We start from the raw sequence: 20,295 nt of genomic DNA, 5'->3' as shown, positions 1-20,295 counted from the left end.
AAGCTTTTTACGTTAACTGCTTTGAAGGACGGTACACCGATTGCACTTGGTGGCCATCCAGATCTAAATTCGCGGAAGTTTGTTGTGTTGTGCAATTAAGTAGATATTGTGAGTGAAAAAGAGCTAGAAGAACGTGCTTCTAAGAAAATTACAAATTCTCTAATTATTTACCTACTAACTGATGATAAAAGGAATCCATGTTTACCAGTGCCTGTGGTAAAGAAAAGTCCGATTAGTTGTTTTTTTTTTTTTTTTTTGAAGAAATTGTGATGTTTAAGAATAACAACTGGACTTGAACTCAGCTACTAAAACGCCCTATTTAAGAACGACTGTTTAACAAAAATTGGACTAATGCGCAATAACAAAAGGATTTTTGATCAAAGAAAATACCGTCAAACTATCCTGTTTTTTCTAGAGCTTATTATGTGGTTAACTTTGCTTGTTTGGAAGTGTTCGCTAAACATAAAAAATCTATTGAGTGATATATTATTATTTCTGAAATAAGATGTTTCGCATTTGATGAAGATGATTTGCTTTATTGAGCGATCGAGCCTCCAAATTTTTGGATTATGTTTTCATTTTTTTTCATTTTGTGCGTTCTGTACTACTCTAGATACTTTCTTTGGGCTTTAAACTGCTGGAAAAAAATACTGGCTACTCTCTGGAGCCACTTATTTCAATATGTGTTGGAACTTATTATCTTCGGTTCACTTTGTCGAACCCTGATTAAACATTTATCTTTTAATATATCATCATTTGATAAAAGCCTGAAAATAACAGATTAGTCAAACGGCAGGTTCCCTGTTGAAAACAAGACCGTTTCTAATCTCCAATATAAGAAGCGATAGTTGTTCAACGTTCTCAAGCATAGGGTTCCGCTATGGAACCAGTTTTTGAATAATTTGGACAAAGATCTTGTAAAAGTTTTTTTTATATTAAACTGAAATTCTTTTTTATTATTTAAATTCGTTACCTCTGGAGCCACTACGGAATAGTTACTGTTCTGAATAATTGTACAATATTGATATAAATCACCTTTTACACTCTCTAATTGTTATATTTCCATTCCTCTTTTACCACACCTCTTCTCTTTGCATATAAACGAAACTGAAAAAGTGATTAGAAGAAAGTCTTTCTTATGTCACGTTTCTTCCACAGGTCACAGCGGTAAAGCCAAGCGGGGCCACCTGTGTTTTGATGCGGCCTTTGAAACCGGAAACCTTGGCCGGGTGGATCTGGTCGGTGAATTCGAGTACGACCTGTTTCTGAGGCCAGACACCTGCAATCCCCGGTACCGGTTTTGGTTTAACTTTACCGTGGACAACGTCAAACAAGATCAGCGAGTGATTTTCAACATCGTTAACATCAACAAGAGTCGAAATCTGTTCAAGGACGGCATGACTCCACTGGTAAAATCTACCAGTAGACCGAAGTGGCAACGTTTGCCTCGGTGCGAAGTCTTCTATTACAAGTCAGCTGTGCATCAGAATCATTACGTGCTGAGTTTCGCCTTTGGGTTCGACAAAGAGGACGAGGTGTATCAGTTCGCAATGACTTTTCCGTATTCGTATTCTAAGCTGCAGGCCTATCTGAGTGCGTTGGAAACAAAATATCCGGAATCTTTCGAAAGATCACAACTGGGGACGACGATTGTGAGTTGTTTGAAGGTAGAAAGTTCTAAGTTTGTAATTTTGAATTTACTTTTTTACAGCAAAACCGTCGGTTGGATCTTGTGACTTTCGATGAAGTAAAAAAGCCGGAAAAAGTTGATCACAAAAACCTTATCCACATTGTGGTTATACTGGCCCGGGTACATCCGGGTGAATCTCCGGCCTCTTATGTAGTGCAAGGGCTTATTGAATTTCTGGCTGCAGGCAATATGCCAATATCAAAAGCACTGAGAGAAAATGTTGTGTTCAAAATCATTCCGATGATGAATCCCGATGGTGTATTTTTGGGAAATAATCGGTGCAATGTGATCGGACACGATCTGAATCGCTCCTGGAATCGACAATCAATGTACACCCATCCAACCCTATTTTCGACCATGAAAATGTTGAAGGAGTACGATAATTCTAGCGTTAGTAAAAACAACACATTTCTTATATAATATCCTCGTTCATTTCAATTTCCAATTGCAGTGTTACCAGGTCGATTTTGTCATCGATATCCACGCCCATTCAAGTCTGACGGGAGCATTCATTTATGGAAGTACCTATGACAATGTGTACCGATACGAGCGGCATCTGGTTTTTCCGAAATTGTTCGCGTCCAAGTGCGAAGAGTTTTCCCAGGATCACATGATGTTCAATGCCGACGACAGAAAATCCGGCACGGCTAGACGATATTTTGCGGATGCCCTGAGCGACAATGTTAACACCTACACGTTAGAAGTTTCGATGTGTGGTTATTATTTGAACGATAGCAATGTGCTTACCCAATACACCGAAGATGGGTGTGAGTAATGACTGACTGACTGACTGACTGACTGACTGACTGACTGACTGACTGACTGACTGACTGACTGACTGACTGACTGACTGACTGACTGACTGACTGACTGACTGACTGACTGACTGACTGACTGACTGACTGACTGACTGACTGACTGACTGACTGACTGACTGACTGACTGACTGACTGACTGACTGACTGACTGACTGACTGACTGACTGACTGACTGACTGACTGACTGACTGACTGACTGACTGACTGACTGACTGACTGACTGACTGACTGACTGACTGACTGACTGACTGACTGACTGACTGACTGACTGACTGACTGACTGACTGACTGACTGACTGACTGACTGACTGACTGACTGACTGACTGACTGACTGACTGACTGACTGACTGACTGACTGACTGACTGACTGACTGACTGACTGACTGACTGACTGACTGACTGACTGACTGACTGACTGACTGACTGACTGACTGACTGACTGACTGACTGACTGACTGACTGACTGACTGACTGACTGACTGACTGACTGACTGACTGACTGACTGACTGACTGACTGACTGACTGACTGACTGACTGACTGACTGACTGACTGACTGACTGACTGACTGACTGACTGACTGACTGACTGACTGACTGACTGACTGACTGACTGACTGACTGACTGACTGACTGACTGACTGACTGACTGACTGACTGACTGACTGACTGACTGACTGACTGACTGACTGACTGACTGACTGACTGACTGACTGACTGACTGACTGACTGACTGACTGACTGACTGACTGACTGACTGACTGACTGACTGACTGACTGACTGACTGACTGACTGACTGACTGACTGACTGACTGACTGACTGACTGACTGACTGACTGACTGACTGACTGACTGACTGACTGACTGACTGACTGACTGACTGACTGACTGACTGACTGACTGACTGACTGACTGACTGACTGACTGACTGACTGACTGACTGACTGACTGACTGACTGACTGACTGACTGACTGACTGACTGACTGACTGACTGACTGACTGACTGACTGACTGACTGACTGACTGACTGACTGACTGACTGACTGACTGACTGACTGACTGACTGACTGACTGACTGACTGACTGACTGACTGACTGACTGACTGACTGACTGACTGACTGACTGACTGACTGACTGACTGACTGACTGACTGACTGACTGACTGACTGACTGACTGACTGACTGACTGACTGACTGACTGACTGACTGACTGACTGACTGACTGACTGACTGACTGACTGACTGACTGACTGACTGACTGACTGACTGACTGACTGACTGACTGACTGACTGACTGACTGACTGACTGACTGACTGACTGACTGACTGACTGACTGACTGACTGACTGACTGACTGACTGACTGACTGACTGACTGACTGACTGACTGACTGACTGACTGACTGACTGACTGACTGACTGACTGACTGACTGACTGACTGACTGACTGACTGACTGACTGACTGACTGACTGACTGACTGACTGACTGACTGACTGACTGACTGACTGACTGACTGACTGACTGACTGACTGACTGACTGACTGACTGACTGACTGACTGACTGACTGACTGACTGACTGACTGACTGACTGACTGACTGACTGACTGACTGACTGACTGACTGACTGACTGACTGACTGACTGACTGACTGACTGACTGACTGACTGACTGACTGACTGACTGACTGACTGACTGACTGACTGACTGACTGACTGACTGACTGACTGACTGACTGACTGACTGACTGACTGACTGACTGACTGACTGACTGACTGACTGACTGACTGACTGACTGACTGACTGACTGACTGACTGACTGACTGACTGACTGACTGACTGACTGACTGACTGACTGACTGACTGACTGACTGACTGACTGACTGACTGACTGACTGACTGACTGACTGACTGACTGACTGACTGACTGACTGACTGACTGACTGACTGACTGACTGACTGACTGACTGACTGACTGACTGACTGACTGACTGACTGACTGACTGACTGACTGACTGACTGACTGACTGACTGACTGACTGACTGACTGACTGACTGACTGACTGACTGACTGACTGACTGACTGACTGACTGACTGACTGACTGACTGACTGACTGACTGACTGACTGACTGACTGACTGACTGACTGACTGACTGACTGACTGACTGACTGACTGACTGACTGACTGACTGACTGACTGACTGACTGACTGACTGACTGACTGACTGACTGACTGACTGACTGACTGACTGACTGACTGACTGACTGACTGACTGACTGACTGACTGACTGACTGACTGACTGACTGACTGACTGACTGACTGACTGACTGACTGACTGACTGACTGACTGACTGACTGACTGACTGACTGACTGACTGACTGACTGACTGACTGACTGACTGACTGACTGACTGACTGACTGACTGACTGACTGACTGACTGACTGACTGACTGACTGACTGACTGACTGACTGACTGACTGACTGACTGACTGACTGACTGACTGACTGACTGACTGACTGACTGACTGACTGACTGACTGACTGACTGACTGACTGACTGACTGACTGACTGACTGACTGACTGACTGACTGACTGACTGACTGACTGACTGACTGACTGACTGACTGACTGACTGACTGACTGACTGACTGACTGACTGACTGACTGACTGACTGACTGACTGACTGACTGACTGACTGACTGACTGACTGACTGACTGACTGACTGACTGACTGACTGACTGACTGACTGACTGACTGACTGACTGACTGACTGACTGACTGACTGACTGACTGACTGACTGACTGACTGACTGACTGACTGACTGACTGACTGACTGACTGACTGACTGACTGACTGACTGACTGACTGACTGACTGACTGACTGACTGACTGACTGACTGACTGACTGACTGACTGACTGACTGACTGACTGACTGACTGACTGACTGACTGACTGACTGACTGACTGACTGACTGACTGACTGACTGACTGACTGACTGACTGACTGACTGACTGACTGACTGACTGACTGACTGACTGACTGACTGACTGACTGACTGACTGACTGACTGACTGACTGACTGACTGACTGACTGACTGACTGACTGACTGACTGACTGACTGACTGACTGACTGACTGACTGACTGACTGACTGACTGACTGACTGACTGACTGACTGACTGACTGACTGACTGACTGACTGACTGACTGACTGACTGACTGACTGACTGACTGACTGACTGACTGACTGACTGACTGACTGACTGACTGACTGACTGACTGACTGACTGACTGACTGACTGACTGACTGACTGACTGACTGACTGACTGACTGACTGACTGACTGACTGACTGACTGACTGACTGACTGACTGACTGACTGACTGATTGACTGACTGACTGACTGACTGACTACTGACTGACTGACTGACTGCCTGACTGACTGACTGACTGACTGACTGACTGACTGACTGACTACTGACTTCTAAAAGTTTTTTCTACAATTTTGATCTAATTTTTCTCCATCCAGATATGCGCATCGGACGAAACCTGGCCCGGTCCATCTTGGAGTACTATCGATTCACCAACGTGCTGCCAATTCCACCGGTAGATGAGTTGCGGCCTCGTAAAGGCAGACCTCGAACGCATCGACCTAGAGGCCGCTCCAAGACCCGCAGTGAAGTGCACGTGCGGCCAAGAACTGTACGCACTCATGCGCCCATAAGCTACACGGATCTTTCGATTTGCTACGACAGCTCCACTTCCAACGAGGGCTCTCCTGTTCGTTACATGTACTCCAACTACGGAGGATTCCGTATGCGGGCTCTCGGACCACCGGATCAGTATTCTCTGTCCAGTATTCAAGCGGCTCGGTTCAGCAACCTAGACTTTAGCAGCGATTACCGTTTTAAAGTACCGCCCAAAATTAAAATGATCCCGGAACCGAAAATGCCACCCATCGAGATAGTCAACGTGCCACCCAAACCCTGTCTAACCATAATCGATTTTAATCTTCTCACCAGGGGAGGACTGGACGAAGCTATCTCCGGTCGGGGCTACGATAGGGAAAGAGATAAACCCAAGCGTCCCGCAACCAAGAGTTTTTCGAGAAGAACTTAGCTGGGAGGATGTGTAGAGTATTAAAACGAAAGGGGGTTAAAATTTGTAAAAGTCTTTAGTATTCAAATCTGTTATACATGTTTCTATTAAACTAGTAAAGGCTTCAGTGCCACAGACCAGGACCTGACTCGAATTCTGTGTGATCTTGAGTAATAAATTTTCTATGTCCAATTTCGTTAATCTGTGATTAAATATCGTTTCGTTGTACTTTTTACGCGATGACAAACACTGGCTTATGCTTGACTTTCCTCCACACTCACACGATTCTCCAGACAGATATATTTCGCATTTGAAGTTCCAGTAAGTTGCCATCCTGAGCAGCTCATTTCTTAAAAGTATATTTTCGACGTCCTTACAGCAGTAAATCAGATGAAGCCTGGTTTCGTCGACCTCATCTTCAAGAATGGATGTCATAATTGAATAGATGGGTGCCAAACCAACGCCTTGTGCAAATCCAATCAAGTTTTTCCTTCGGTTCCGACTCCAGGAAAAACTTCCGTAGACTCCTTTCCATTCTGTCAACGCTCCAACATCCAGAGTCTGCAAGAATTCCGACATCTCTCCGTGTGGTTCTAGTTTAACCAAAACATCAAACCACTTCTCCTCCCGATTCGCTTTAATCGGGGTGTAAGGTCTGCTAAAATACAAATTCTCTTCCGTTTGATCGTGTTTCTCTAACCTTTTCAACGGAACACGTGGTGCAACGTTGTCGCTAGCTGATGCATGCTTCCGCCATTTTTGAAAAAGGGAATTTAAAATACGCCTATCGTTAGGCCATCCAATCGGAGCTCTAATCATGAGATGAGTGCCTGCAGGGATTACTAAAAGTTTATCATCGGTACCAGAATTTTGCAGACAATGAAATTTAAACCGGAAACGGAACGTGTTCGGTGAACATTGAGCAATCGAATCGCATCTAAAGGGATGATAACAGTTGGTATCGAATATGCTTGGTTTATCTTCGATATCGACAGCAGAGATTTTACACTTCTCATCCAACACACAATTGGTACAGCCGGAGCCACAGCACTCGGGAATTTCCTCCAGTTCCATTTCCATAGCCTTTCTTTATTCTAGATTTTGGATCCACTAAAAGTGAACTAAATTTTAAAATATTGTTTAAAGGGGATTTACAGAAGAGTTAAAATGATAAAAATCCTTATCAAAATGTTTTTAAATTTAGTAACGCTACGTAACGCGAGCAGAATTCTAATAAGAATATAAAAAAGCCATTATAAACTTGATTTTCGAAAACACATTCAATTGTTAGTTCTAACGTGGATTCTTGTAGTTCTGGATTCAATATGACGGAGTCAGCAATAGCCAACAGACACAAGGACTGTTTGCCGTGTCGGTTAGTGAGCGGGACCGGTGTCATTGGCATGGGCATTTATGTATATGTTCAAGCTAAAAAACGACCACAGGCTGTTGGACGCTCTGCTATGTACGGTGTTGCGGCAGGTATGATCAGCCTGAAATAACTTTAAGGACATTCGTTGTTTCAAAACCTTTTCTATTTTCCAGTTGCCGCCGGGATCGGAGTAACCCGTATACTCGATGTTTACCCTTTCGGAACGCCAAAGGAGAAGTCCACCGAATAGTTTCAATTGTTTATATATTAGGGTTTATTATAGACAGTATAGTATTTTTTAAGAAAACAGCATTCCGTTCATCCGAAAATCTACTTCATGCCAACTTTTCCCAGCGAGGTATCCGTACGGGGGTCAGCTGTAATATTTTGCACCGAAACAATCGTTTCGTTGATTGCCGTTTGCAATTTTCGAAGGTTTTGTATTTGCAACAATCGGAGAATGCGAGCCGCCTTTTCCATGTCTGGTTCCTTGGAGAATCCCATTCCGGTTCCTTCGTCCAGCGGAAACGGTTTCCCGGTTATGATCGGTTCTTTGAGTACTTCCTTGTTGAACATGGTTGAAATGACCCGACCAGCAGATCGAAGCGACACTAAATGGTCCGGGTGATAGGCTACGCCCAATTTCTCAGCCAAATTACGTGAGCCTTGCTCGAAATCCGGGCTGGTGACTGAAATTGGGAAACAAAACTTAAAATATATTTGAATATTCTGTTTTAAGGCATTTTGAGAACACCTTCATCAACCTACAATCGATATTGTCGAAAGGATTGGTAGACTTGATCTGGGGTGCAGCCGTCGCCTTCTTTTCTTCTTCCTGCTTCTTGGCACCGGAAATGGGCCTGTATCGGTCCACGCTGTCCGAGTATTCCAGCTTTATCGCGTACAAGAATAACCAGGTAAGTTCCTCGGCCTTCGATTTGAGATCCGACACCGGAAATTTGAGATCCAACTTGTACTTCTCATAAGCCGGATCCCAATCGGCTGGAGACGTTACCTTCCTCAAGTTGGCCCGATCTTCGATGGTGTAATGGCGGATTTTCTGATCCTCCAGCCACAGGATAATGTTGCGAAATTCCTTGGGATCTGCATCGTGTAAAATCATTTGTATTCAGTAATGAATCATCAATATAAAGCAATCAAGTCCTCAAGAGGATTTTTATCATCTTACCATCGATATTGATGCCTCCAGGAGCCGGGTATTCAAGAGCAGCTAGATATCGTTCAAACATAATTACAACAGCACTAAGATGATGATCTTATAACTGTAGAATGTTTAAATGATGAAAATTAGTTTACTATTTTGCAAATCCTGTTTTTCTTCAGACTTGTTAACCCGGCTATAAATCTATAAGCTGGAATCTCAAGCAGACGCATCGACGATTTATATCCATAACACGTTATGGCCATTATGAACCATTACGATGTCATGCACATCTGCAGATCGTGTTAATTACAAAATGTTACTTTATTTTGTTTAAAAGCTTGCATGCAACTACACCCCAGTGGGGGAATATAATTCGAAATTTGAATCACACGTTAGCTGAAGCATAGCACAGATAGCAGATATCACATACGATTTATATTGGAAAATTATCCGATTACCGATAGTTACACGCAGAAAAATATCTTGTAAAAACAATCAAATTTGGATCAAAAATAATAAAAATTTTGGTTGGGAAAAAGCACAAATATAATTCAGATTATATCGACAAAATAAAATGATCGAAAATGAACTTATCATCCTTGTTGAAACAATATAGGCCCTTTTTGAAAATGATCCAGAATTTTTAGCAAAATAGCAAAAATTTTGGGTAAAACGTAAAAAGATTTTTGGACTGAAAAAAAAAATATTTTCATTTCTTTATAATTATTTCGGTTTGATTAATGTAAATCAATATATTAATTTTTAAATAAGGGTTTTTTTTCAAATGGAATAAATTTTATTACACCAATTAAAACGGCATTTTGATTTTTTATTTATGATTTCACAATATACACCATATACACTGTGTTTTTTTCTTTATGCTTTCCGCTCTCCTGTAGGGCAGATCTTCCTTCAAAAGCGGAATCTGCATCACGATCGTCTGGTATCGCATTAGTTTAAAATTTACGAACTGCGGAAGGGCGGGACCAGGAATGCAAAGGCCGATTACTGTTGGGTCGCGACATCTGAAAACAAAGGGGAAAATATAAAAATCAATGTTTGTGAATCAACCCCATTCAGTCTGCCTGTTTCTATGGGAAATTTTCTTCGCGCCAGGTGATTCACATGCGTATTATGAAAGGGTAAAGTTTTAGCAAATATTTGCAACTTAGACTCACCTTGATTGTAACTGATGTCCTCGGGAACAGGTTAAAATTATCGTCCCGCTGGAAGGGCTACCACTGATAAAGGCATCGCTTCAAAGCCCGATTCACTAATTCGGCATCCGATAGCTGTCGTGATTGAAGGAATGAGCTGTGTCCCTCAATTTGTTGGTAGTCCTGGTCCGACAAACCAACTTAAGTTTCGGCCTGAAAAAAAGGAAATGCGAAATTGTTTAGTTTTGATAATTAACTGAAATAAAAATAACTTACCTATAATAAAAGCAACTCTGTAGCATTCCGGAATCCGGGTTTACTATCTCCGAACGAGCGAGAAATTGACCAAATGTCGTTTTTCTGTTCGGATACATCAGGAGGCACAATTGCTTAAGCTTAATTTTGACGAGTTTTTTTTTTCTTTTTTTTTTCAGTTGACGTTTCATCTATACACGCTTGGCCAATAAAACATATTTTTCGATTCATAACAGCCCAACTATCCATTTCAAAAATAACAAAATTGATTTTTGTTAAAACGATACACCCCTCTTCCATACACGATGGCTTGCTTTCGACTATTTTGTAAAATTGACAAAATGTGGGATTCTGTTTCGAATCGAATTTCATATCAAAAGTACCCATTAAATGCGAATAGATAAAACAAAATTAAATAAAAAAACGTTTTGTTGATTCGACTCCCCATTCTTTTTCTGCGTGTACGTCCAAGAGTTATAGTTAGGATAAGTTGGCCATAACGTGCCAATACTCATCCTCACAAGAAGAATTTCCAATGTAAAAAAGGCATTTTAATGCGAATAAATTAAGCATAAATAAAATTCATTGAAACCGAATCAATAAACCCGAAAATCAACAACAATTTTGCTTTCGTTTGAATTGAAAAAAAAAAAATGAATTCAAATCATACAAAATCGCTAATTTTTAACCTCCTATTCTTTTTAATAATAGCCTAAAAAAATTTTGTGTGTTTTACCCAAAATTATTTTATTATTCTGACAAGTATGATGGATCATTTTCAAAAAGGGGGTATTTCGTTTTCAATCAAACGATGAGTTCAAATCAAATCGATACTTTTATTCAATGTGGCCAAAAATATATTTGTGCTTTTTCCCAACCAAAAATTTTATTATTTTCGTTCGAAATCTTATTGTTTCTAAAATAAATTTTTCTGCGTGTACCTACCACCCATCTGGATTGATTTTTAAAGAGAAAATAGTCCTAAAAACATAAAAATATCGTTATGAGTCACTGTAAAAATGCTTCAAAAATTAGGGATTACAATCGAAAAAGCGCTGAATGTCCAATTTCTGAGCACCTGTAGTTATACATATATTTTAAGAGAAATTATCAAAAAAAATCTTCATCTTTAAAGGTTTTCGCAGAACAAAAGTTGTTTGTAATCACAAAACTAAGCTTCTCTGAATTTATCAGCGAAAAAAAATTGGGTTCTAGAGTGTTAAAAACCAACTTACTAAAATCAGGACAATTGAAGCGTTTTTAAACTTTGGAAGGTCTCTTGAAAATCAGGACCGATCCTGATAAATCAGAACACCTGGCACCTTCGAACAAGTTTGTGTTAAATCTAAATCAGAATGGCTTTCTCATTATCTGCATGGTCCGAAATGCTTAGGGCCTATGTTAGGGATACCTTACGTACTCTTTTAAGAGTACAGTACTCTTTTTCGACCAAAAAATGAGCGTACCTTTTCTTTTTGTGAAATTCCTCGAAGTGTACTCTTTTTTTGCTGAACGGCAATTAATAAAACTTTATCATATAAATTGATTTAATATCAAGGTTTTTCGAAAAAAAATTCTTTGCACTTCGATAGATAAAAGTTTTCAGAAAACAGGCCACTTAAATATGCTCTTTTCCAAAAGGCATATCTTCTATATGAGAACAAATCTATGAGGGCAATGAGCGCCTTTAAGTAGGTAATGATTTTTCGAATATCAAACAATATGCATACAAACAAATAGCTTGAAACCAGTAAACCACAGTGCAAAAACAATAACACATGAATCGGAAAAAAAATTCTGGTAGAATGAAAATAAACGGCTCTATCAAAAACTCATTTTCAAATGCAGAGTCAAATCAAAATCTAAAATGCAAATCTAAAACTTCCAACCCTTCGCAAAATTAAACTGAAAATACTGAGCCTTAGTCATGCAAGTCCCATATCTTGCAGCAAATTGACGGTATTTCCATAACCTGAAAGATAATGGATTACGATTGATTTTTTTCTTTAGTGTTTTTTAAATTTTTTTCTCAAAGTACTCTTTTTGCCGTTGTAGCATATGGTAACCCTAGCCTATGTACAATAGACTGAGTCGATTTGGGGTCATTTTTGAATTTCTCAAACCCTGGGGTCTCAAAAGCTTCGTTTTGGTCCAAAACTCATCCATGATTTTTTGCAGAATTTTTAAGTAACGTTCACATGAGTAAATTTGGACTTATAGGTTTGTATGAGAAAATTGAATATTTTGTTCTGAAAAATCAACATCATTTTTGTTTCTTCTGTGCAACCGAGCCTGCTAATGGTTTTTGTGCCAATTTATAAATTCTTCTAAGGAAATTTTCCGCTGAACAACTTTGTCTAAGACCGTAAATTCGTATCTTGTAGACAAAAAAGTTATTAGCTGTTTAACAGGGGTATGTCTTTTGGCATTGATATAAAATAAATTCAATTGACACAAATTGAATTCAATTGACAAAAAAAAAAAACGTTACTTAAAAATTCTGCAAAAAATCTTGGACGAGTTTTGAACCAAAACGAAGCTTTTGAGACCCCAGGGTTTGAGAAATTCAAAAATGACCCCAAATCGACTCAGTCTAATGTACAAGCCATTCTCGGTGTCAATTTTGGAGATGAGCATTGTTTCATAAAAAATTAGATTATTTCTCGCGTATTTGAGAGGCACAGCACATACCCAGTAAGCGCGTCCTCTCAGAAATCGACAGAGCATGCAAAAAATTGAGAGTTTAGTCACCGAACTTAGAATAAAACGGTTAACTTCGGCGACACTCCCACTTCGAGATTTATACTGAGAACTAGTGGAAATAAACGCCTGAACTTATACACCAAAACTTTGCCAGAAGTTTACACAAGACCCTTATTAAGCCACTAGGCATAGAAGGACTTTACAGCGAGTCTTCAGATTTAGGAAGTAAAGCTATTTACAAAAAGCTCTTAATGTTTTTTTTTTTTATGAATGGGAAACAATTAAATGTAAGTACCTAAGTGGAATTAAACGCTTAAGTTTATATCCCAACATAATGTCAGTGATTTTGACATAAATTTACCAAAGGCCAACGCCATAGATTTATTAAACGCCCTCATAAGAAAAATTGAAGAATGTTTTCTAATTCAAACCTTTAAAAGAACCAATTTTTGTGTTTTTTTTTTTTTGCTAATACAGTTATAGATCATTTGCCAATTACCACAATTAAAAAATTAATTGTTTCCCACAAGAACTTGATAAATAATTTTGTAAACACCAAATAGAGTGTTGATAAATTCCTAGAAAGTTGTGAACCGTCTTCATTCGAACCATTTTTCTTAAAGCTTTTCAATATCAAGAGTTCAAAGTTTAAAAAATAGATGACTCGAAGGTTTTAAACGTTATTAGATTGTTACAATTAATAGATGCAGCCGTTATTAAAAAGTCCTCAGTCAGAACACCCCTTGAGTTATGCAACACAACTCGACGGCTCAATCGAAGAGCAGCAGAGTATCATTCGCAATTGAAAATTATTAATTATACATCATTTGCGTTACCTAACTATACTCATAAAAAGTGAACGATTTTTGCAATGATATGTTTACGAATTTTTAATTGTCATGAAGACTCTCCAAACTATTTTTAAACTTACACTATTCCACCACAAACTCTGTTTTCAGGCAATTTCTGTCTAATATTTTAAAAAAAATTACAAAAAAAAGGAGACAATTTTTCCAGATTTTACCAATGTATATATGAAAATTATTTGTCATCATTTAACAAACGGTTCGGTATACATAGGAAAAGGTCCATAAGTGGCTATAAAAGCACTTAATAGTTGTGCTCTGTTTAAATAGAGTAAAAAATCATATGCCACCGTTATAAAAGGTATATTTACTCCATTTCCTGATGAATAATCTGATAAGTGTTCAATTGATAATTTAGCGCTTTATTTCATTCGAACAGTGGCAGTGGTTATCTGGAACAGCAACAAATTACTGGAGAAAATTCATTATCTGTTAAGCGACCAGCGTCGGGTGTCTGGGTCTGATCACCTTTTTTAGTTTATAGTTAAGATATTTAAATCTTAATAATTTGTCAATGCCACTTTCATATTCTATTGTGAACGGTTTGTGAAAGGTTTTGTGAATGAACTGCGAGTCATTCGTATTGAGGATTTTTTTTTTGTTTATTCAATGCACTTGCGTTAAAAAATAAACACAACACTAGAACTAAACTCTTAGATCCCTCGATATCAACGTCACTCAGCCTTCGAGTGGCGTGATGTTCCTCTATAAAATCCTTGCCTTATCAATGTCCAAACCATTGTTGAAGACCTTTGTCAGTCGGGAGCGAATAGTTTGCTCCAAACATCAAAGGGAACCCATTAAAATTTGAAAAAAAAACTATCCACAACGAGTTAGTTAGGCTTGTCGCTACAATGGGTTTGAATCGATTAAGCGTTGCTGTTGCCACGGTTGTTCTTTCGATAGCATTGATGATAGTTCAACACGTCGAAGGTCACGGCATGGTTCTGGATCCGATAGCTCGCGGATCCAGATGGCGCTGCCGAGATGGACCTTTCCCAAACTACAACGATATGGAGCAGTTTTGTGGAGGTTTTCAAGCTCAGTGGGAGGATAACGAAGGGCGCTGTGGATTGTGCGGAGATAACTATGCTGATGTAAGCCCTCGGCTTCACGAGCTGGGTGGTTTGTATGGTGATGGGGAAATCGTTCGTTCATACCAGGAAGGATCCATCATCGACGTTACGGTTCAAATAACAGCCAATCATAGGGGTTATTTTTTGTTCGATCTGTGTAATTTAAGTGAAGAAGGTTCGGAAACGGAAGAATGCTTCGAGAAAAATCAGCTGCTAGATGCCAATGGACGCAGAGAATGGTATCTGAATTCAACCGCAAACGTTGACTACCACGTGAAACTTCAACTGCCCGACAATTTCACGTGTGAACATTGTATTCTCCAGTGGACTTACATTACCGGTACGATATTCCAAATATATTTTTCTAATTTTGTTAAAATTTTTACCACATTAAATGTTTCATGTGCATGAATTACAGGTCATTTTTAGGATTCTGACCAGATCGTCTAAATTGCATACTTGAAGGCGATTACACGTCGTAACATATGCCAGATATTCTTTTTAACGCCTCAATTTATACAATCTAGTTGACCGCGATAAATTATATAGAAAAAAAAGCGAAAATTCCTTCGCTGTTTTAATTTATATAGTCTGAATACTTAACGATTTTCTGTTTGGCTTACTACATCTAATCGATTTGCATTACATAAATAGGTACCTAATTATTTGAAAACATAATTCAAATATGACATAGGATTACAAAAAAAAGTTCTTCAAATTCCAGTATTTAAACGTTTTCTGATCATCGAAATTCAAGCTCTTTTATTCTTTTTACTTTGTTCAAAGATACTGAAATTTAGATGGGTGTGCAAGTCTTCAGAATCATAATTTCCCTCATGTGTTGGTTACACAAAATAAACTGTAGTCTATTTAGAGGCGTTAAATGTTCTCAATGTGTGTAGGTATATGAAAGATCTTTGTTACTTGTGTTTCAGTAAAAAAAGACAATTTCTTAAAATAAAATAAAACCATTGTAGTAGAGAAAATTACAGACGGATAGAAGATTAGCTGAAAACTGTAGGAGCTGCGAAATCTGACTCTGTTTATCTAAAAGTTTTGATTGCCCAGCCAGAGGGTCATCATATTGACGGGCGCTCATAAAAAATTGGATCTGGAAATCTGAGATAATTTAGTATTTAATAATTCATTCTTAAATACAGCATTCTCAAATTAATTCTGATATTGAGATATGAATTGTTTCAAAAATTATATCTCCAATCTCTAAGACGCATTGTAATGGTCTGACTGAATCTGAGATGTATTTTGCATAGAAAAAGGCCATATTTAGACAAACCGAAAACTGGGGGAACATTTATCACTTTTTTAATTAATATTTTGGAAGGGGTTGCTTTTTTGTAACACTATTTTTAAATACTTATTGAGGTAAGGATTACAATGATCATGCTCATTGGTAGCAGTTGACATTAGTGGCTATAACTAAATGCTTGTTACAAAACTAGATTTCATGTTTCGGAGTAACCTTGATCATTATGGTTTTAACGTATCTCAACATATTCATAATTATTATTTTGATGCCGATTATCACAGAAGGCTTAAAACATCAAAAACAGATTTTTTTTGGACTCAATTGAATTTTTTAACGTTTTCTTTCAAAAACAAATATTCTCAAAAGATGGATAATGTTACTGCATACATTTAGGGGCAAAAATGATAAACATTTTTCAATATTTTATTGGCTTAAAAAAAATGAAATTTTACCTTCATGCAATTCCCTAGGTTCTCTCCCTGTTCCTATGTTCTTTTTTTATTGAAACTTAACCATTTGATAGGGGTTTTAGCCATTTGTCCTATACAGGCTATAGAAAATATGTTTTTTAAATATCCAAAAATTATCATAAATATCACCATAAAAATAACTTCAAAACTATACCTGTACAAAGGAAAAAAGTTTAACTTTCTTTTAAAACAACCCATTTGCTTCTAAATGCTATCATTTTATCAGGAGAGCTGTTTGTTTGTGAGTCTTGGAAAAAACAGATATTTTTAAATTAAAAACTACACAGCAAAAAAAGTAGTGTGATATTACATCAAATACCTGCACATAACTTGAGTCGCAAAAGGTACCTAATTTTACATTGTCTTGATGTACCCGGCTGTTTGGAGACAAAAAATATGTTTTGTACCGCTGATCCATATGGGCCAAATTTCCTAAAAAATGAAAAATAATTAAATTATTTTTCAAGCTGTGGGTTTGCTTATATTTTTGATTAATTTTGGTAGTACTTACAAGCCAAACAAATACAGCTGAGGTTCGTAATCTGTTTCTTAATTTTTGAAATGAAATCAAATTTGAACGTCAACAAAATAAAACATTGACTACTTGATGCGATATCACATAGAAGGTTGTGATATTACACTTCACGACGTATTCGAGTTGTGTACATCATTTAGATGTATTATTGCAACAGAAATCTGTAATCCCCAGAAAGTACATCGTCCATCGTTACATTTTTTTTGCTGTGTACATTTGAAGTAATATCAAACAAAATTAATCCTATTTGAAACTCAATTTATATCAAACGCAGAAAACAGTTTTCAGATTTTTTTACTTCAGACTTAGTTAATGATGATTATCTGCAAAGATTTCATGATTATCAAAGTTCCCCCAGTTTACGGTACATGTTTTGATAATCTATTGTCGAGAACCTTATATCTTGTAACTAATATTGATTTTTAATCGACACAAAGTACACACGGCGTTACGTTATAAGAACGAACTAACATCGTTTTAGAATCAATTCTGAGTTTTAAGTATTCACGACATGGGAGACAAACTTCAGATATGGACTCTTAACATTTTCATTGATTTAATTTGGAATTTTCGGCCTATTCAAAACTTCAATGTATTTTAATTCAACTTGTGTTAGGAGATTCTGAGTTAAACTCCTAAAGAAGATATATGCGCCTGAAATTATACTTTTACTCGTTTTCAATATATTCCACCAAGAAAACTCTAAATCAAACGCCTTTTTATAGACATGAACTTGCGAGTGAAAAAAAGTCTAACCATCTTGAAGCGTTAGACTATAACAAGTTTTACAGGACGATGAACTAATTTTGTTTTCTTCATATTTCCAGCTAACTCGTGGGGTATTTGTGAGGACGGTTCCGGCAAGCTGGGATGCGGAGCTCAAGAAAATTTCCGCACCTGTTCTGACATCACCATCAGTAGCAACGCTACCAGTCAGCCCCTCCAGTATTGCACCAGAAAACCACAAGGCTTCGAATGGGCCAAGAGTGGCTTGAATGCGGTTGAAGTACCGCCACCGGAAGATTTCGATTAGACCGTAAACATTGCAAACATCAGCGCGTGTGATTGATTATTAGAATGAATACTATAGTACTTACAAGATAAGTTTGAGTACTTTAGATAAGAACTACGGTATAGTGTTCTTATTTGTAGTAAGCATTAGTATAATTTATAGATATTACAAAAATTTTTTAGCAAAAAATCTTCTCATGTTTTTTTTATTGAACTAAAAAACGAAAAAAGATTGAACTAAACGTATTTCGATTTAAGGTTCTTTTATAAAAAATTATAACAAAGGTTTAAGAAAAATCATTGTTCGCATAATAACACCGAGACGTTTTGAAACAATACACTTTGCCTAACTTAAGGGACATTTTTGGCTCTTCATTGGCGACTTAATATTTAAAGTGATTCTGAAAAAAGAAAATTCATTTATTAATTCTAAAAATTCAATTTATTTCAATTCATAATTTTTAAATTTTTATTCATTTTCAACAGATTAGGCCGGAACAAATTTCAAATCCTTCTTTTGTCACTCGGAGTTGGAACATCGTGAGGGAGGGACAATAAAAAATAATGCGAAAAACAAATAAATTGTAATAAGTTGCACGGAAGCTTGTATGCAAAAAAGTTGCATACTATATCGTTGCACAAAACTTCTAAATCAAGTAATTTTTTATCGAATAATTCAATCAAATCAAGAAAACCAAAAGGTGAAATAACTTCCATCATCTTAAATTTCAGATATTGAAATTTTTTATCGAAATTTACATAAATTACTTCAAACTTTATTTATTTCCCCCTTCGGGTTTTTGAAATTTGGGGGGGTGACAAAAGAAGAAATTGATATTTGTTCCAGCCTTATTGCATCTAAAAATATACCATTGCCTGTATTTAGGCGTTTAATATTATCTTTTCTCGATACGTGTAAAATATATGCACCTATATATTTTTTCACCTAACTGGAAGCATACAATAAGGCGGATTTTTTAACAGTTCTCTGCTGTTCTCACTACAGGGCAGCAACAAATTATCCCTTTTTTCGTCGATAGAATAATTATTTATTGTCAGGCCCGATACTGAATGTGGTTTTTGTGCGATTTCACAAAATCACACGAATCTGAACATTTAAAATATTACCACACGTCCAGAGGGGACGGGGTCTAAGCCCTCGGATCCCTGGTCGTTCCTCTGGGGATCAGTGAGGGTGGGTATACATCACCTTCTTTTGCACTGGCTAGCTCGATCTGGATGTCAAACGGAGGACCTCAAGGTCGGCTTTGTGCCTACTTTCAGAACCCAGGACTCGGATGTGATATTTGTGTAATGTTACAAGTTTCACTCGTTTAATTTTGTGTTTTATTGTGTGATTTATAAATCGGTGTGGCGTGTTTTGTGTGATATGTATTTTTTTTTTACTCACAGCTTCGTGGCAGGCCTGCGGCGGGAAAGGGCTTCTCTTGGCAACGGTTATAGCGGTTGTTCTGGGGACGAAACCGGGTGCTCACCGGCACTGGAGGGTCAGCGGATCGGCGGATCGGCGGATCGGCGGATCGGCGGCTCGACGGATCGACGGATCGACGGATCGCCGGATCGACGGATCGAGGGATCGCCGGATCGGCGGCGGACAGTCGTGGCTTGGCGATGATCTGGTGGTGGCTTTGCGTTGTCTCAGCGGTTATTTAGCGGCTAGACGACGTTTGGCGGTCGCTTAGCGGTTTGACGACGTTTGGCGGTCGCTTAGCGGCTTAGTGGCGGTGGCTAAGCGGATATTCAAGGGGATTCCAGCGATCGTTTTGCGATGATCTGGC

The 20,295-nt window shown here is 38.9% G+C and overlaps 6 protein-coding genes across 7 annotated transcripts in view; 3 read left to right on the top strand and 3 right to left on the bottom strand.

The window, feature by feature from the left end:
* The window catches only part of LOC129751583 (organic solute transporter alpha-like protein), a 181,635-nt gene that overhangs the window by 127,425 nt on the left and 33,915 nt on the right, over positions 1-20,295 (bottom strand). The window lies entirely within an intron of this gene.
* On the top strand, positions 198-6,805 carry LOC129753219 (cytosolic carboxypeptidase 6). Its single transcript, XM_055749017.1, has 5 exons — positions 198-216; positions 1,159-1,652; positions 1,712-2,080; positions 2,142-2,457; positions 6,051-6,805. The coding sequence occupies exons 1-5, from the start codon at positions 198-200 to the stop codon at positions 6,638-6,640; spliced, it is 1,788 nt and encodes a 595-aa protein (XP_055604992.1). The 3' UTR covers positions 6,641-6,805.
* LOC129751584 (NADH-cytochrome b5 reductase-like) lies at positions 6,677-7,805 on the bottom strand. Its single transcript, XM_055747185.1, has one exon. It carries the CDS (start codon positions 7,697-7,699, stop codon positions 6,677-6,679), a length of 1,023 nt encoding a protein of 340 aa, XP_055603160.1. The 5' UTR covers positions 7,700-7,805.
* Positions 7,843-8,298, top strand: LOC129751591 (uncharacterized). The gene is made up of 2 exons (XM_055747192.1): positions 7,843-8,101; positions 8,165-8,298. Exons 1-2 carry the CDS (start codon positions 7,945-7,947, stop codon positions 8,239-8,241), a joined length of 234 nt encoding a protein of 77 aa, XP_055603167.1. The 5' UTR covers positions 7,843-7,944; the 3' UTR covers positions 8,242-8,298.
* LOC129751586 (RNA transcription, translation and transport factor protein) lies at positions 8,239-9,410 on the bottom strand. 2 transcript variants are annotated; one of them, XM_055747187.1, is made up of 3 exons: positions 9,181-9,410; positions 8,746-9,095; positions 8,239-8,699 (listed from the first exon to the last, which is right to left on the bottom strand). In XM_055747187.1, exons 1-3 carry the CDS (start codon positions 9,239-9,241, stop codon positions 8,322-8,324), a joined length of 789 nt encoding a protein of 262 aa, XP_055603162.1. In that variant the 5' UTR covers positions 9,242-9,410; the 3' UTR covers positions 8,239-8,321. The 2 variants fall into 2 exon arrangements, with proteins under 2 accessions (XP_055603162.1, XP_055603163.1); XM_055747188.1 differs by having other exon boundaries at positions 8,239-8,680; positions 8,760-9,095.
* Positions 14,881-18,629, top strand: LOC129751587 (uncharacterized). Its single transcript, XM_055747189.1, has 2 exons — positions 14,881-15,553; positions 18,313-18,629. Exons 1-2 carry the CDS (start codon positions 14,992-14,994, stop codon positions 18,516-18,518), a joined length of 768 nt encoding a protein of 255 aa, XP_055603164.1. The 5' UTR covers positions 14,881-14,991; the 3' UTR covers positions 18,519-18,629.

This window comes from Uranotaenia lowii, chromosome 3 (assembly GCF_029784155.1).
Source record: "Uranotaenia lowii strain MFRU-FL chromosome 3, ASM2978415v1, whole genome shotgun sequence".
Taxonomy (NCBI): Eukaryota; Metazoa; Arthropoda; class Insecta; order Diptera; family Culicidae; genus Uranotaenia; species Uranotaenia lowii.
The sequence above is the reverse complement of the archived record's forward strand: the minus strand, read 5'-3'. Positions and strand labels throughout refer to the sequence as shown.

Bases quoted from the DNA above. Each gene is read 5' to 3' on its own strand.
- LOC129753219 (XM_055749017.1), top strand. The intron at 1,653-1,711 runs GTGAGTTGTTTG...ACTTTTTTACAG, and splicing joins CACAACTGGGGACGACGATT to CAAAACCGTCGGTTGGATCT. The intron at 2,081-2,141 runs GTTAGTAAAAAC...TTCCAATTGCAG, and splicing joins AGGAGTACGATAATTCTAGC to TGTTACCAGGTCGATTTTGT.
- LOC129751584 (XM_055747185.1), bottom strand. From the start codon at position 7,699: ATGGAAATGGAACTGGAGGAAATTCCCGAGTGCTGTGGCTCCGGCTGT.
- LOC129751591 (XM_055747192.1), top strand. From the start codon at position 7,945: ATGACGGAGTCAGCAATAGCCAACAGACACAAGGACTGTTTGCCGTGT. The intron at 8,102-8,164 runs GTATGATCAGCC...TCTATTTTCCAG, and splicing joins TATGTACGGTGTTGCGGCAG to TTGCCGCCGGGATCGGAGTA.
- LOC129751586 (XM_055747187.1), bottom strand. From the start codon at position 9,241: ATGTTTGAACGATATCTAGCTGCTCTTGAATACCCGGCTCCTGGAGGC. The intron at 9,096-9,180 runs GTAAGATGATAA...TACACGATGCAG, and splicing joins TGGAGGCATCAATATCGATG to ATCCCAAGGAATTTCGCAAC. The intron at 8,700-8,745 runs GTGTTCTCAAAA...ATATATTTTAAG, and splicing joins TCGATTGTAGGTTGATGAAG to TTTTGTTTCCCAATTTCAGT.
- LOC129751587 (XM_055747189.1), top strand. From the start codon at position 14,992: ATGGGTTTGAATCGATTAAGCGTTGCTGTTGCCACGGTTGTTCTTTCG. The intron at 15,554-18,312 runs GTACGATATTCC...TCATATTTCCAG, and splicing joins CCAGTGGACTTACATTACCG to CTAACTCGTGGGGTATTTGT.